At 42.5% G+C, this 18652-nt stretch overlaps 1 protein-coding gene across 2 annotated transcripts in view; it reads right to left on the bottom strand.

Moving 5' to 3' along the window:
• The window catches only part of LOC118393552 (heparan sulfate glucosamine 3-O-sulfotransferase 1), a 25881-nt gene continuing 7229 nt past the window's right edge, over positions 1–18652 (bottom strand). For both annotated transcript variants that reach the window (XM_035786313.2, XM_035786312.2), the window contains 4 exons: positions 5113–5513; positions 4618–4882; positions 4152–4326; positions 1–2080 (listed from right to left, as the gene is read on the bottom strand). In XM_035786313.2, coding sequence (XP_035642206.1) covers positions 1852–2080; positions 4152–4326; positions 4618–4882; positions 5113–5349 — 906 coding nt within the window. In that variant the 5' untranslated portion in view covers positions 5350–5513 and the 3' untranslated portion in view covers positions 1–1851. The remainder of the gene's footprint in view (positions 2081–4151; positions 4327–4617; positions 4883–5112; positions 5514–18652) is intronic.

Genomic DNA, 18652 nt, shown 5'->3' with positions numbered 1-18652 from the left:
TGGTTTTAAGAGCAGCAGGTGTTTATTGCAAAGAACCACAGGAGGAGGCAGGTAGCTGGGTCCAGGGGCAGGCAGAAGGTTATACACAGGGGTCCAAAAGGGCAACAGTTACAGGCAGGGAAAAGGCTAGTTGTCCGGGAGATCAGGAAATAGGTAGATTACAGGAAATCCGATAGTGAGTCAGGCAAAAACTATCATACAAGGGAGGAGTAAATCACGGGAAAAACTGCTCCGATAGACTTGTGTCACAAAACAAATAATACCTCAAAGTGATGGGGGCAAAGAACTGAACAAAATAATGTGTAATAATGACATACAGGTGTGTGAACAGGTGATTAGAATTCAGGTGATTGGGATCTGGAGAGTGAGCTGCGTTCAGGGGATCTACAATATGATCTTTACAATATGTTCTGTCTAGGCCTAGTAATGTATTTTAGTTGGTACCCCCCCCATCGCTATGTTCTATTAAATATAGTTATTTTCTCTGGGTTAAAGTACAACAGTACACATTTATTGAAGAAGATTTTAGAAAACATACTTACAAATGCATTTACAGCTCAAACACCTTAAAATCTAAATTCAACAATCCCAAAAATATACATTTCTATTGAACATTTGATAGTAAAATATTAGAATAATAACAAGATAAGTACACATGATTATCTAAATGAGGACATTAGTTTAGCTCACAGGCATACTTTTTACAATGGTAAACGATTTTGTGAAAATGGTATGCAGTCTCAATCTTCAGACTCGGTTTGAAATAGCTTCATATGGGTACAGTAGATCTTCAAATGGACTGACCTTTTATGCAATTAAGCATTCAGTTATAGTGCAACAATAAGCCCCATCTAATTTCAAAGCATTCTTCTACCCTCTATTTTCTGTACACTGATACATTTCCTCCAACGGTATCTGCTCTGAAACTCATTTTAATGACCATCAAAATGACAAGATTTGTTTTTGATACAATTGTATGGCACAGTTTATTGTAATTATTTTCTTACACTTGATTTCATTCCAGTTTGTGCAACCAAGGCCAACAATGACAGGCACCAGCAAGAGTCATGATCAGGTGCTATTAGGACCACCAGGCATACAGTATTAGAGAATGGGCACTTCAGTTCATGTTCTCCAGCAGGTAGTACGATTAAAAAAAAAAAAACAGATCACTAGAATCGATATTCCCATTCAAGTCAATGTTCCGTGATGGGTGGACCAGCTGCCATATTGAATGTACCCACCATCTATTTCTATGGGTAGTTAGAAATAGTGTCCCTCAGTGAGAGTTATCTTATACAGTCTATGCTTGTTGTGCTTTTCACTCCCAGGCCTGGCTTGGTTCAGCTCATTGACAGTAAGACAATTGAGAACATTCAAAACGTAACACCTCTAAAGATCTTTAAAATCATCTGTGGTTTTATCCTTTCATCTCTCAGTCAATTCATCCACCCACACCCTTCAATTAACACATAACTTAATCCATCCGCACACCCAACAGTCTGCACAGCAATCTATTCATCCATTCATCCCATCCACCCCCCTACCTGACAGTCAACACACCAATCTATCTATCCGTCCAATCAATCAACAGTAACTTCACACAGGCCAATGTCTTTTCACTGTTGACCTGCTCTTAGTGTCTCGAAGAGTCTCTAAGATTACGTTCTAAATGGTACCCACTCTGCCCAAAAGTAGTGCACTACATAGGGAACAGGTGACCATTTCAAAGGCATCCCAAATATTTGCTATTATGGCCAATATCTCCAGTTGGCCCTGTCTGTCCCCTCTCTCTGTCCCATTAAAGGTGGTATCAGAGCAATAAAGGGCCTTTTGTTTCTTGATGCACAGTCAGCACCAGGAGAAGGAACGTCCCACCATTTCAAAGAACAGGCGGTTGGGTTCTTTGAAGTATCGGCAGAGCTTCCTGAAGGCCCGGGAGCTGAGAGGAGCGTGGGGCCTCCCCTTGGACTCATCCAGACACTTGTCATGGCCCCCAGCAGAGAGGAGGCAGTAGAAACCTTTAGTTGTGTTGAAGTAGAAGTTGGAGGGAGTGATGCGGGGCAGCAGGTCCAGGAACCTATAGATAATTTATTTTATTTTATTTAACTAGGCAAGTCAGTTAAGAACAAATTCTTATTTGCGATGATGGCCTACTACAATGACGGCCTACATTAGATGAGATTAGATTAAAAACTTTAATCTCCTCAATGAGGCAACTGAATAGCATCTTACACAATATAAGTTACATACAGACACAAGTAACAGGTGGGCCATGAAAGGATCTTATCTTTGAGGCCATTTTTTATTCAGGCCAATGGGAAGATGGCAGAAACGGATGTTCTGTTCGAAACTGATGGCGGGTCGGATAAAGATGAGAGTGAGAATGAGTGGGCAACAGTCATGAAAAAGAAAGGAAACAAAATAAGTAAAGTTGTGATGGAAGCTAAGAAGTTTCATGGGTGCATTGGGTGAGGTGGCGTTGGTGGCAGCCGCAAATTCTGGTTTTAGATCGATATTTTGTGTGTCCGTGGAACATACTCTGCGCCTTGAAAATATTTTGGAATGCAGTTTTGTGTATGGATTTACGAAGCAGGGCGCCTGTCTCTGGGGTTGCTCATGAAGTGGATGCAGATGATATACCTGAGGAAGTAGATGAAGTGATTTGTGCATGATGACTGACCTGTGTGGCGAATGGAGTAAGGAAACTCACTTCGTCCATATTATAATGTCTCTCCCTTCTCATGTAAAGCTAGGCTTTATGAAATAACCTTTAAGAGATGTTGTTCTTAAGCTCCTCCAGTGTAATAAATGCAAAAGATTTGGGCATGTCTCAAGTGTATGCAGATAGGGGGGGATATAACAAGGTTATATGCTGCAACTGTGGTGGCCACAGGGGTTTGGTGGCACCTTATTTGGGGAGGATGGGCTCGTGGTAATGGCTGGAGAGGAATAAGTGGAATGGTGTCAAATACATCAAACACATGGTTTGATGCCGTTCCATTTGCTCAGTTCCAGCCATTATTATGAGCCGTCCTCCCCTCAGGAGCCTCCACTGGTGGTGGCGAACATATGCCCTAGTCCCTGGATTGCGCTGTTAGGGTGAAGGAGACAGAGGTGGGGAGAATAAGGGCTGTCCAGCTTGTCTCCTATCTGGAGGTGGAGAAAAGAGTTGAAGTAGCGAGTGGCGTTGAAGACTCCATGGTAATTGAGACTGCACCAGTGAATGTTTCTCGGCAATCAAGGGATCCTGATATATAACATGTAGAAAAGGTGGACTTTTCAGCATTTATTGCAGTGGTCATAAATTGCACAGCACAAACAAAGAAGAAATCAGACAACATTTGAATTATCGTGCAGCAGTATGCTTTTTGGGACTCAGTGAGTTTACAGCCGAGGCATTGCAAGAAATCTTGTCAAAGGATGCTCCGCCCTCACATGCCCCTCAGCCTGTGTAGGGATGTGATGTTATTTTTTTTGTGTCTGTATTTGTTTGTTTACATGATGTCGTTTTTATCCCCCTTTAATACAATGGATATTTTTTTCTATAGTTTACCACCTGTACAGTAGGTGGCGGCATGCACCTCTAACGTGTGTTTGTGGACCGCCATAATAACATATAAGATGAATAAGAAGAAGACTGCTATTTCCGGGTCCTTTCAATGAACTTCCAGTTCGTTGTGTTTGGGGTGCTCATCTCTGTGAATTTTACCAACAATAGACATGAGGCTAAATGTATTCAAAAAGCACGGTTGGTTAAATATGTAGGCTACAAGTTAAAGTGTGTGGTGATAAAGTGTAACTTAGGCCATTTTATTCAAGTATAAGTCTGTGTCCCAAATTGTACCCTATTTCCTATATAGTGTAGTATTTTTGACTAGCCATCTCATTATGGAATGTCATGTTGAACAACAAAGGAGCTGATTGACTGACTATCCTTTGAAAATGTCTGCTGTGGCTTTGGCTACCTCCATCCCTGGATTGAGGTATGTTTTCCTGAGCTATATCTCATGCCAGCTCCATGGTTTCCTGGGCAGCCTGCCTTTCCGACCTTACAGGGAAGATGATCAGTGATCGTAAGGTCAGAATCTTATAATTTCTACTTTTGACCAGAGGGTGTGTTTTTGGAACACACCCAAAAATTACATTACCTCTCCGCCCTCCGGAGCTCTGGGAAGGGGTCTCTGATGAGGGCCTCTCCGTCCACCACATGGACCTGCTCCCTGGGGAAGACTTCCAGCCAGCGGTCCAGGTGTTGGTGGTACAGACTCCTCTGCAGGGCTTTGTAGGCCGGATCAATGTGGCCCTGGCGGAGCAGCAGCTCTTCTACAATAGAATACATGAAACAGAGTAGAATATAATATAATATTTAGAGCAGAAATGTATATTGTCTTTGCTTTTTCCTAACTCTTGGCACACATATAGGTGAAGAGGAACAGGATCTGAGGTATGGAGCACGATGGATTTACATTTTTGTTGTTAACTGCATTTCTCAAGTGAATGATGATGGTGGTAGTAATGATCTGACACAAGCAGCCCCCAATTATCTATCGCCTGGGACTTGAACTAGCAACCTTTCGGTTACTGGGTCACCACTCTAACCTCGGTGCAACTTACCTAGAGACTTGTAGGGCTTGTGGCGGGTCACCCTATTATGGAGAACCTGGGTGTAGTCGGAGACGAGGCGCTCAGCAGGGTCCCGGACGATCAGCAGGAGTCGGACAGCAGGGTTCATCTCCCAGACCCGCTGAGGGACTTGGGGTGAGGAAAAGTAGCCAGGGGTTTTCTCCACCGTCACTTGCCCAGGCAGGGTGAAGGGCATCTGGGCACGATACCACGCCAGCCCACGCCGGTAGTGCTCTTCCACGTTGAAGTAGTGCACCTAAAAAGAAAGTATGTAGGGTTGTTTAATACCTTACCCCCCCCCCACCCCTCCAAAACATGTACTTCTGTAAAGTCTGCATTCTAGGATTTTATCTTGTTCTTTCATTCTGTTATGCTGCATGACTATTTTCATACCATTATGTTAAAGCTTTGAGAGTAGTCTATTGTGTGAAAGTGCTTTACAATTTAAGTTGAGATGGTCGTGATGATGTTTCTATTTATCATTACCTCAGCCTTGGCCACCTCTACGTCCGGATGGAGGTTGAGCATCTCCAGAAGGGCCCTGGTGCCACCTTTACGCACGCCGATGATGATGGCTCCAGGTAGTCGCTGCTTGGTGGCATTACGAGAGGGGGAGGATGAGGGGGAAGAATAGCCAGCAACTCTGAGCACCCGTAGACAGACACATAGCTGGGTCTGCAGCAGGAGGAGAACCAGCAGGGCTAGGAGAACAGTCCACAGCATGGTGGACTATGGGCTCTGGAGGTGGGAGGATGAGGAGGGGGGAGGTACACACACACAGATACAGGAAGATACCCACAGGCTGTGGGGCTGGGGCGAGGAGGAGGGTGGGGGTAGGGGCTCCTAGGTGAAATGGGTTCAGGATCCAAGGGTCTTCAGTGAAGAGACTGCAAATGAAGAGTATTTTCCACTGTCAAAAGCAGTTTTAAATATCTGAGTTCATATTTTAGGTCATATAAATGAGCTACATTTAGGGTAGAGAACTCATGAAGACGGGGCGGCAGCGTAGCCTAGTGGTTAGAGCGTTGGACTAGTAACCGAAAGGTTGCGAGTTCAAACCCCGAGCTGACAAGGTACAGATCTGTCGTTCTGCCCCTGAACAGGCAGTTAACCCACTGTTCCCAGGCCGTCATTGAAAATAAGAATATGTTCTTAACTGACTTGCCTGGTTAAATAAAGGTAAAAAAATAAATAAAAAAAAATAAAAAAGACTGGAACTTCTTGTCTGTATTAGGGTTTCAAAGCTACAAGTAATTTATAAAGTCACTGGAACCTTCAGTGATTTTGGCAATTAACAGAAAATCAATGGCAATCTATTGTAACTTTGATCATTTATATTTTAATAACTGTATTCATATATTATAAATGTATTATATCTGTGTCCATGTGTCCATTAGTTTCTAGTATATAGACCATATTGTTAAATACAAAATAGCCCAATTAATGAAAAACGATTCTTGTGAACAATGGCATTATTTCGAATTAACTAAAATCCTTGAAAGATACCAGCCCTAATGCGTATTGTCCCTGCGTGTGTCAAACTCAGTTTCCCCTCTGGGGAGCAATATTGTTAATTAAATAATTAATTGAAAGAAAAAAACAAAGTATTTGGTGCAATGTCAAATGGTAAAAGTAGGCTAATGTTCAAGTTCAATTTTTTTAAATTAATAACCACATGGAAGTGATGGACACTGAACTATGTGGATGTGGACTAACATCAGAGAATGAACAGTTCCACACAATTTAGATGATAAGTCTCCATCTTATTAATCTGGTGGAATAAGTAGGGTATCTCTCAGTCCTGGCGTGGGTGGTTCTGTCTGTCACTTGTCCTCAACAGACAGGCAACCAGTCACAGAAGGAGGACGTGTAGAGAGCGATTGCAAAGTCAAGGCACCATGATGACATAGTTTGTTGCTGTGTTCACCAGGGGTTCCTGTGTTCGGTTCCTGTGTTCCTTTTTAATTGCACCTTAGGGGAATGTTGTTGCTCCAGCCGCCCCGAGAGTTTGTCTAGTCTCCCTGCTCTGTGTCTCTTTTGTCATCATTACCTTCATCAAGTCAGTTATCAAGGATGAAGGGTTTGTCTAGTCTCCTTGCTCTGTGTCTCTTTTGTCATCATTACCTTCATCTCAAGTCAGTTATCAAGGCTGAAGGGTTTGTCTAGTCTCCCTGCTCTGTGTCTCTTTTGTCATCATTACCTTCGTCAAGTCAGCTATCAAGGCTGAAGGGCTTGTCTAGTCTCCCTGCTCTGTGTCTTTTTTGTCATCATTACCTTCATCTCAAGTCAGTTATCAAGGCTGAATGTTTTGTCTAGTCTCCCTGCTCTGTGTCTCTTTTGTCATCATTACCTTCATCAAGTCAGCTATCAAGGCTGAAGGGTTTCTCTAGTCTCCCTGCTTGGTGTCTCTTTTGTCATCATTACCTTCATCAAGTCAGTTATCAAGGATGAAGGGTTTGTCTAGTCTCCCTGCTCTGTGTCTCTTTTGTCATCATTACCTTCGTCAAGTCAGCTATCAAGGCTGAAGGGCTTGTCTAGTCTCCCTGCTCTGTGTCTTTTTTGTCATCATTACCTTCATCTCAAGTCAGTTATCAAGGCTGAAGGGTTTGTCTAGTCTCCCTGCTCTGTGTCTCTTTTGTCATCATTACCTTCATCAAGTCAGCTATCAAGGCTGAAGGGTTTGTCTAGTCTCCCTGCTCTGTGTCTCTTTTGTCATCATTACCTTCATCAGGTCAGCTATCAAGGCTGAAGGGTTTGTCTAGTCTCCCTGCTCTGTGTCTCTTTTGTCATCATTACTTTCATCAAGTCAGCTATCAAGGCTGAAGGTTTTGTTTAGTCTCCCTGCTCTGTGTCTCTTTTGTCATCATTACCTTCATCAAGTCAGCTATCAAGGCTGAAGGGTTTGTCTAGTCTCCCTGCTTGGTGTCTCTTTTGTCATCATTACCTTCATCAAGTCAGTTATCAAGGCTGAAGGGTTTGTCTAGTCTCCCTGCTCTGTGTCTCTTTTGTCATCATTACCTTCGTCAAGTCAGCTATCAAGGCTGAAGGGCTTGTCTAGTCTCCCTGCTCTGTGTCTTTTTTGTCATCATTACCTTCATCAAGTTAGCTATCAAGGCTGAAGGGTTTGTCTAGTCTCCCTGCTTGGTGTCTGTTTTGTCATCATTACCTTCATCAAGTCAGTTATCAAGGCTGAAGGGTTTGTCTAGTCTCCTGCTTGGTGTCTCTTTTGTCATCATTACCTTCATCAAGTCAGCTATCAAGGCTGAAGGGTTTGTCTAGTCTCCCATGTCTGTGTCTCTTTTGTCATCATTACCTTCATCAAGTTAGCTATCAAGGCTGAAGGGATTGTCTAGTCTCCCTGCTTGGTGTCTCTTTTGTCATCATTACCTTCATCAAGTCAGCTATCAAGGCTGAAGGGTTTGTCTAGTCTCCTGCTTGGTGTCTCTTTTGTCATCATTACCTTCATCAAGTCAGCTATCAAGGCTGAAGGGTTTGTCTAGTCTCCCTGCTTGGTGTCTCTTTTGTCATCATTACCTTCATCAAGTCAGCTATCAAGGCTGAAGGGTTTGTCTAGTCTCCTGCTTGGTGTCTCTTTTGTCATCATTACCTTCATCTCAAGTCAGTTATCAAGGCTGAAGGGTTTGTCTAGTCTCCCTGCTCTGTGTCTCTTTTGTCATCATTACCTTCATCAAGTCAGCTATCAAGGCTGAAGGGTTTGTCTAGTCTCCCTGCTTGGTGTCTCTTTTGTCATCATTACCTTCATCAAGTCAGTTATCAAGGCTGAAGGGTTTGTCTAGTCTCCCTGCTTGGTGTCTCTTTTGTCATCATTACCTTCATCAAGTCAGCTATCAAGGCTGGAGGATTTGTCCTGGTGTTTCGTTTAGTTTGTCTTTGAAGAATTTACTCTGAAAGTGGTGGCTACTGGCTAGTATTTTTCTATGATATTACAGTTTTTTTTCAATCTCGTTGGTGAAATTTCACAAGTAACAAGTAACTCGCTTAGAGTTATCAAAACAAATCAAAACAGATCATCAAAATGGCTCGTGTTTCAAAACGAACACATTCACAAAGTAATTTTTTCACTGCATCAAATCACTCTTTGGATTTGGATACATATTCAATCGAAGTATCTGCTTTTCAAAATGCAATATTCACTTTACTTTTGATATGATTTTCTTGTCATTTGTTAACAATATAATTAACTATTACTTAAACAAACTGCTCAAAACTGATAACTACTGAACCAAAAGCATGTAGTGCCTAGTTACCCCTATAGTTTGATAACTGCTGAACACTGTAATATTGTTTACCTCATAAATGTAGCAATTTTGACATCAATATACGTTGGAAATCATATATGGATAAAGCTGTAAATACTACATGATTCTCCATCAGCCAGTGTGCTTCAATGGGACAAAGTGGAAAGAATCACTATGTGTTACCATTAGAAATGATGGTGTAGTGTACAATGCACTGCTGAAATGTGCTACCTGGGTTCTATATAACAATATATTCCACTCATTATCTACATTTCATTGATACACTGTATGTAAGCTGATCAATTTCAAGCAGAGTTGACAAATCATGTAAAAAGGTGATCATGTACAATGTTGCCATAAAGTTGGAAGCACAGAATCATCTAGAATGGTGTACATTTTGGGGATCTTTTTATTTCAGCGATCTTGTGCATGTTGCTTTTATATTTTTGTTCAGTATATATTGAAATTATGTAGAAATAATGTTGATTCAACCATTGTGTCCCAGTGGGAAGTTGGTGCATGCTTCCCGTGTGTGTGTGTGTCCTGTGACTCCCTGGTATGTTGGAGTATACAGTATCCCTCCTGTCGAGACGCAGCGCTTTCAGCTTGACTTCCACTCTGCTAATTTGTATTTGTATTTATTATGGATCCTCATTAGCAGCTACTCTTCCTGGGGTCCAGCAAAATTAAGGCAGTTTATACAATTTTAAAAACATTGCAATACATTCACAGATTCCAACACCCCCCTGTATGCCCTAAGGCCCCTACTCCACCACTACCACATATCTACAGTACTAAATCCACGTGTATGTGTGTGTATACCATCGTGTGTTAGTGTGTATGCATGCGTCTGTGCCTATGTTTGTGTTGCTTCACATTCCCCACTGTTCCATAAGGTGTTTTTATTTATTTTTTAAGTCTAATTTTACTGTTTGCATTAGTTACTTGATGTGGAATAGAGTTCCATGTAGTCATGACTCTCTGTAGTACTGTGTGCCTCCCATAGTCTGTTCTGCACTTGGGGACTGTGAAGAGGGACTTGTCTTGTGGGGTATGCATGGGTGTCTGAGCTTGTGCCAGTAGTTTAGACAGGTGCATTCAACATGTCAATATGTATCATAAAGTAATGATGAAGTCAATCTCTCCTCCACTTTGAGCCAGGAGACATTGACATGCATATTTTTAATATTAGCTCTCTGTGTACATCCAAGGGCCAGCATTGCTGCCTTTTTTGTGGCACCTGACCACACGACGGAACAGTAGTCAAGGTGCGACAAAACTAGGACCTGTAGGACCTGCCTTGTTGACAGTGTTGTTAAGAAGGCAGAGCAGTGCTTTATTATGGACATACTTCTCCCCATCTTTGCTACTATTGTATCAATATGTTTTGACCATGACAGTTTACAATCTAGTGTACTCGACGCAGTTTAGTCATCTCAACTTGCTCAATTTCCACATTATTTCCTACAAAATTTAGTTGAGGATTAGGGTTTAGTGAATGTTTTGTCCCAAGTACATTGCTTTTAGTTTTAGAAATATTTAGTTTTAGAAATACTTATTCCTTGCCACCCACTCTGAAACTAACTGCAACTCTTTGTTAACTGTTGCAGTCATTTCAGTTGCTGTAGTAGTTGACGTGTATAGTGTTGAGTCAACCGCATACATAGACACTCTGGCTTTACTCATTTACTCAAATGTCGTTAGTAAAAATTGAAAAAAGCAAGGGACCTAAACAGCTACCCTGGGGAATTCCTGATTGTACCTGGATTATGTTTGAGAGGCTTCCATTGAAGAACACCCTCTGTGTTCTGTTAGACAAGTAACTCTTTATCCACATTATAGCAGGGGGTGTAAAGCCGAAACACATACTTTTTTCCAGCAGCAGACTATGATCGATAATGTCAAAAGCTGCACTGAAGTCTAACAAGACAGCACCCACAATCATTTTATCACCAATTTCTCCTAGCCTGTCATCAGTCATTTGTGTAAGTGCTGTGCTTGTTGAGTGCCCTTCCCTAGAAGCATGCTGAAAGTCTGTTGTCAATTTATTTCCTGTCAAATAGCATTGTATCTGGTAAAACACAATTTTTTCCAGAAGTTTACTAAGGGTTGGTAACAGGCTGATTGGTTGGCTATTTGAGCCAGTAAAGGGGGCTTTACTATTCTTTGGTAGCGAAATTACTTCAGCTTCCCTCCAGTCCTGAGGGCACACACTTTCTAGTAGGCTATTGAAGATGTGGCAAATAGGAGTGGCAATATCGACTGCTATTATCCTCAGTTTTTTTCCATCCAGATTGTCAGACCCCGGTGACTTGTCATTGTTGATAGACAACAATAATTTTTTCACCTCTTCCACACTGACAATTCTTGTTTTTCATAATTTGGTCAGATATACTTGGATGTGTAGTGTCAGCGTTTGTTGCTGGCATATCATCCCTAAATTTGCCAATGAAAAATTAATTGAAGGTGTTGGAAATATCAGTGGGATTTGTGATGAATGAGCCATCTGATTCAATGAATGATGGAGCCAAGTACGCTTTTTTTTCACCAAAATGTTATTTAAGGTGCCCCAAAGCTTTTTACTATCATTCTTTATATAATTGATCTTTGTTTCAAAGTATAGTTTATTTTTATTTAGTTTAGTCACATGATTTCTTAATTTGCAGTATGTTTGTCAATCAGTTGGGTTGCCAGATTTATTTGCCATACATTTCTCTTCATCCCTCCCATACAATTTTTCAATTCCTCATCAATCCAAGGGGATTTAACATTTTTTACAGTCATTTTCTTTTAATGGGTGTGTGCTTATTAGTAACTGGAATAAGCAATTTCATAAATGTGTCATGTGCAGCGTCTGGTTGCTCCTCATTACACACCATAGACCAGCAAATATTTTTCACATCATCAACATATGAATCACAACAAAATGTATTGTATGACCTCTTGTACATTATATTAGGCCCAGCCTTTGGAACTTTGGTTTTCCTAGATATGGCTAATATATTGTGATCACTACATCCTATGGATTTGGATACTGCTTTAAAGCAAATCTCTGCAGCATTAGTAACAATGTTATCAATACATGTTGATGATTTAATTCCTGTGCTGTTTGTAACTACCCTGGTCGGTTGACTGACAACCTGTACCAGGGTACAGGCACTGGTTACAGTTAGAATTGTTTTCTTGTGTGGGCAGCTTGATGATAGCAAGTCAATATTTAAATCACCAAGAAAATATACTTATCTGTTGATATTACATACATTATCAAGTATTTCACACATATTATCCAGATACTGACTGTTAGTACTTGGTGGTCTATAGCAGCTTCCCACAAGAAAGGGCTTTAGGTGAGACAGATGAACCTGTAGCCATATTACTTCAACAGTCTCTAAGCTTTACAGGAATGTGGTTCTGAATATTGGCCAGAACACCGCCCCCGTTGGCATTTCTGTCTTTTCGGTAGATGTTGTAACCATGTATTGCTACCAATGTCATCTGTTACAAGCAAGTTATTGACTTCATGGACCTTGTTTCTCAAGCTGCCTATATGGGCTATTTTTATCAGTTTTCTGGGATGCTTGATTGTTTTTAATGCTTTACTGGGAAGCGTATCAGAAGTAGACTTACTCATGTATTTTTTTTGGAGCAGGTTGCACAAAGTGGTCTTCCTACTAGGGCACACCGCCTCAGTGCTAACAGTGTATCTCTGATTCATAGGCTCATGATTACTGCATACACTAGCTGTAGGATAAACAGAAGTATTCGGTGCAATTAGGGGCACATAAATTAAGTGACTTACATTGTGTTTGCCAATGCCCCTAGGATCATGTACATTTGATGCAGCATTATGATGACTCATTGTCACAATGGTAGGCCATTAACTGAGCTGGCCTTGGATCATTGACCAGTCGAATGAACCCTCTCTCTCGCTCTCTCTTTACAAAAGCCATTTTATAAATTAATATTATTCTCGTTCCCCATTTCGCGATATTCTCTTCTTCTCTTTCAACATTTTTCTCTCTCCCCTTTCCTTTTTGTCCTATATCCCTATATACATCTCTCACATGAAGATGCAGACATGAATATAATACATGATAGCTGAGGAATTACCCTAAAGGCTATGGTAACGCACACAGAAACCTCTTATCTACTCATCAATGAATCATTCTACAATCCCATGTTGCATCACACTCAGTTCCCTGAAATGTTCTAATCGCACAACTTTTTATTTCGGTAAGAATAGTGGCAGAAACTTGCTTTGGGAACAGTCCGAAACACAGTACATCATGAATGTTCTCGCTCTTATCACAACACTGGCAGAGACGGCTGATATGAGAGGAGTTCAGAGGTAGTATGTGTATGCACATCCAGTTACTTTTAGATACTTGGTATGAAGGGTCAAGTCATGAAAAAAGGACACGTATCATATTAATAGTGGACTTTACAGTAATGAGTGATTGGGGAGGGATTGGTGTTTCATTATAGAGTCAGAGGAGGGCCTCTAGCCCAGGCAGATCCCAGTGCTAGGCACATGTCTTTTATTTGTTTATCCCAAACCTTAACCCTTAACCAGAATGACTGCCTCAACTTAAACCTTCAAAAATCTATGTTTTACCTCCCGTGGGCAAACGTTGAATTCTGAAGTCAATTTCACAATTTTGTGAGGTCTTGTTGCTCATGCCAGCTTTTAGTTTAGCTCTGTTCAATAGGAGAGCTTCTCTCCCACTAGCAGACAGCAGGCTACTCCTTGTGACTCCAATTTGGCACCATGCAAAAACCACAACAACAAGGCTTAGAGTGTCCATGGTGAGTGGGGCTGTGAGAGTTCCACATGGACTAACAGTATTTCTAGGCTGAGAGAGGAAACTTTAATGAATCTAATTATTTGTGAAATATAGATGTAATATACTGTCACACCCTGATCTGTTTCACCTGTCTTTGTGCTTGTCTCCACCCCCCTCCAGGTGTTGCCATCTTCCCCATTATCCCGTTTATTTATACCTGTGTTCTCTGTTTGTCTGCTGCTAGTTCGTTTTGTTTTGTGAAACCTACCAGCATTTTTTCCATTGCTCCTGTTTTCTAGTCCTTCCCGGTTTTGACCTTTCTGCCTGCCCTGGCCCTGACCCTGACCCTGAGCCTGCCTGCCGTTCCGGACATTTTGCACCCTCTCTGGATTACCAACCTCTGCCTGCCTTTGACCTGTCGTTTGCCTGCCCCTGTACTATAAATATACTTTTGTTTCTTCGACACTGTTTGCATCTGGGTCATACCTGAAACCTGATAATATACTATATAATATAGCAGTGCTTATTCTGTTTTCTCTTTCTCCTCTTGCTTTTTCTTGGCTAGTTTATGGGTGTGTGGATTTTGTTAGTTTGAATATTGCATGGTTTGGTGAGCTGCTTCTTACTTTGTATCTCAATCTGCATGTGTTTACTCTTTGTGTGTGTATATGAACACACGTCTCTGTTTGCCATTCTGTGCCTTAGAACTATCTTTTGGTGGGTGCTGGTATTTGTGGTTGGGGGTGTCAGGGATTATCCTGCACAGAGGGAGGGATGGAGGGAAGGCGGGTAGGGATGGAGGGGACAGATGTAGTCTGTGTTTGTCCCCTGCGTGTGTGTGTGTGTGTGTGTGTGTGTGTGTGTGTGTGTGTGTGTGTGTGTGTGTGTGTGTGTGTGTGTGTGTGTGTGTGTGTGTGTGTGTGTGTGTGTGTGTGTGTTCTCAGCGGGAGTGTTTGTGTAACGCAGGCAATGAGATTGGCCCTAGTAGGGGGTGGCATGGTGAAATCCAGTTGATTGCCAGCCTAGCCATATCACCAAGGCTGTTGGACAGTAGATAAAGTCTTTCTCTCTGTTTCTCTGTTTATGTCTGTTTCTTTCTCTCTATTTGTTTCTCTGTTGCTCTCTCGGTCTCCTCCTTTCTCTCTCTCGGTCTCCTCCTTTCTCTCTCTCGGTCTCCTCCTTTCTCTTTCTCAGAGAGTGGCGCTTGCAACACCAGGGTTGCGGGTTCAATTCCCGCTGCGGCCACCCTTCTGAAAAATGCATGGAAGTCGCTTCGGATAAAACCTTCAGCCAAATGTCATATATTACTACTGTGAATGTGTTATCATTCTTTCAGACAACTATCACAACAAACCCAACCATATTATTCAATATAATGTATTTGCACACACAAATGACAAAGAAAATCTTCATATAGTCTCATTAGATTTTCATTCCATGTGTGGATAGACAAAAATCATCCAAGGGAGATCTATAAACAAATTCAACAAGGACATGAGAGAGACAAATCTGTCATACTCATTGCATGAGTTTGGGACTACTTCAAACATTTTCTTGCTATTCCATAAACTAGCTACCACAACGAAGCAAGCTTTCACAACAAAGACAGAACATTTGAAGCTGTAGTCAAATGTAGGATCTGGAATACATTCTAATTGTATGACCTGACTAGGTAAACACTCGTGTTTCCTGTTCACTTCCCATGGTCAGGAACAACTCCTGTCACAGGCAAGCTACCCTTTCTGGGGAAGAACTGTGTGTGCGACTTTTCAGAATGCGGCTGGGGGAATGTGTCTGTCTATATGACAACGTCTCTTTCATTGACAGACTGGTCACAACCTTGAGGAGTAAGACTAATGATGTCTTCCTGAGCCCATGCAGCATCTGAATTTGTTATAGTATCTGTGTGTGTTTGTGTGCCAAAAAGGCACTCCTAAAGCCTTAAGAAGCCCCTCGGCGTGTACTCCTCCTTTACATGAACAGGCTTAAGTTTGAACATCAGATCTCGTTCAGAAGAATGAGGGTTGAAAAGAGAGGGAGGGGGGAAAGGGAGAGAGACGTTCTGGAGATAACGCCTGTTATCGGGGTCCAGAAAGTCTCTGTTTCCCTGCCCCCTCTCTTTCTCACTCCTTCTCCCTCTTGCTCTTTCTGTCTCTCTCCCCTTCTCTCCAGCAAAGACACTGACTGCAGAAATCTGCCCACCGATCCCCGACTGGGTTTCAAATTAGACTCTTTACAAAAACTCCACACCAGCCGCCCAACCCTCTCCCCCCTCACACACACACACTCCACCCCAGACACACTTTTCTCCCCCTCCCCAGCCATTTGCGCTTTAAGATCTGGGTCAATCGTATCAAACACTCAAAAGAGCTCTCTATAGTCTGTGTGTGTATGGCGCATTGATAATGAGGATGGTGATGTGTGTATGTGTGTGTGTGTGTCAGAGAGATGGGCAGGGGGGTGTCTGGGTTAAAAACAGGGTGTTTCGGGGGAGTGTGTGTGTGTGTGTGTGTGTGTTTGGGATCTAATTAAAGATGCCTCTGGCATGCAAGTGTGTCTGGGCGCAGGCGTTGGCATACACCCCATGCTAATGTCTGGAGTGTGAGTTTACTGTTCATGGCAGTCTGGCACAGGGCAGTGCATGCGTGTGTGTGTGTGCATGTGTGTGTGTTAACATGGCAGCCTGTGCCATTTAGATTTGGATAGGTTAAAACAGACAGACAGTCAGAAAGAGAAAGATAACAGGCTGCCTGTCAGTCTGTTTAGCTGCACCAGAAGGTCCCAGGGTACAGTCTAGTGTAGTGTGGAGCGCTGACTCCTGATGCTGAATCACACACACAGTTACATGCACAGATGTAGGCTTGAAACAAATGCACAGAGGTAGCTAAGAGCGTACAGAGGTAGCTAAGAGCGTACAGAGGTAGCTAAGAGCGCACAGAGGAAGCTAAGAGCGTACAGAGGTAGCTAAGAGCCCACAGAGGTAGCTAAGAGCCCACAGAGGTAGCTAAGAGTGCACAGAGGAAGCTAAGAGCGTACAGAGGTAGCTAAGAGCCCACAGAGGTAGCTAAGAGCCCACAGAGGTAGCTAAGAGCGCACAGAGGAAGCTAAGAGCGTACAGAGGTAGCTAAGAGCCCACAGAGGTAGCTAAGAGCCCACAGAGGTAGCTAAGAGTGCACAGAGATAGCTAAGAGCGCACAAAGGTAGCTAAGAGCGCACAGATGCATACAGGCACCTCCCATCACCCATATATCAGCCAACCAATACACACACACACACGTGTGCACGCACACACTCAAACACACAACTCCCCCCTCACGCACACACCCTTGTTTACATGCTCACTGTCCAATGTAGCACATATGTTGGTTTTCACACAGTAACGTAATGTAGCTCTGACAGCCTGCTGTCACTATCTGGCACATTACATCACAGTGGATATAAACAACCAGGTTTGACACTTGGATCACTGATGGAGTGAAAGCAGGATACGGGGACTACTCTCACTTCCTCTTTTACTCCTCTTTCTCAATAAACCGTGATGGTTCTTGTGTGCTTGTGTAGCTCCTGGTACCAAACTACAGTCACTCATTTCACTGGCTGTTTGTTGTCAAGAGAAAGTCAATTCTGATCTGTCTGTGTGTGTGTGTGTCTGTGTGTGGGTCCACCGAGAGTCTGTGTCCACCGAGAGTCTGTGACAGAGTCAATTAGGATCTATGTGTGTGGGCAGGGTGTGTGTGCATCTGTGTACTGTACTGTATATGAGCAAGGGTGTGTGTATGTGGTTTGGGGGATGTGCGTATGGGTGTTTGGAATGGGGGCAAGTAGACATATGGGGAGGTCTGTCTGGTCAATATCATTATGGGCTAGTGAACAGTGGTGGAAAGTACTCAAGTAAAAACACTTTAAGGTACTACTTAAGTATTTTTGGGGGGGTATCTGTACTTTACTTTACTATTTATAGTTTTTGCAATTTTTACTTTTACTTCTCTACATTCCTAAAGAAGGTAATGTACTTTTTACTCCATACGTTTTCCCTGACACCCTAAAGTACTCGTTACATTTCGAATGCTTAGCAGGACAGGACAATGCTCCAATTCACACACTGCCTCTGATCTGGCCGAAGCACTAAACAGAAATGCTTCACCTGTAAATTATGAGTGTTGGAGTGTGACCGTGGCTATCTGTAAATTAAAAAAACAACAATATTTTTTATTTATTTTTTTATTTCACCTTTATTTAACCAGGTAGGCTAGTTGAGAACAAGTTCTCATTTGCAACTGCGACTTGGCCAAGATAAAGCATAGCAGTGTGAACAGACAACACAGAGTTACACATGGAGTAAACAATGAACAAGTCAATAACACAGTAGAAAAAAAGGGGAGTCTATATACAATGTGTGCAAAAGGCATGAGGAGGTAGGCGAATAATTACAATATTGCAGATTAACACTGGGGTGATAAATGATCAGGTGATCATGTACAGCTAGAGATATTGGTGTGCAAAAGAGCAGAAAAGTAAATAAATAAAAACTGTGGGGATGAGGTAGGTGAAAATGGGTGGGCTATTTACCAATAGACTATGTACAGCTGCAGCGATCGGTTAGCTGCTCAGATAGCTGATGTTTGAAGTTGGTGAGGGAGATAAAAGTCTCCAACTTCAGCGATTTTTGCAATTCGTTCCAGTCACAGGCAGCAGAGTACTGGAACGAAAGGCGGCCGAATGAGGTGTTGGCTTTAGGGATGATCAGTGAGATACACCTGCTGGAGCGCGTGCTACGGATGGGTGTTGCCATCGTGACCAGTGAACTGAGATAAGGCGGAGCTTTACCTAGCATGGCCTTGTAGATGACCTGGAGCCAGTGGGTCTGGCGACGAATATGTAGCGAGGGCCAGCCGACTAGAGCATACAAGTCGCAGTGGTGGGTAGTATAAGGTGCTTTAGTGACAAAACGGATGGCACTGTGATAAACTGCATCCAGTTTGC

This window comes from Oncorhynchus keta, chromosome 14, assembly GCF_023373465.1.
Source record: "Oncorhynchus keta strain PuntledgeMale-10-30-2019 chromosome 14, Oket_V2, whole genome shotgun sequence".
NCBI lineage: Eukaryota > Metazoa > Chordata > Actinopteri > Salmoniformes > Salmonidae > Oncorhynchus > Oncorhynchus keta.
The sequence above is the reverse complement of the archived record's forward strand: the minus strand, read 5'-3'. Positions and strand labels throughout refer to the sequence as shown.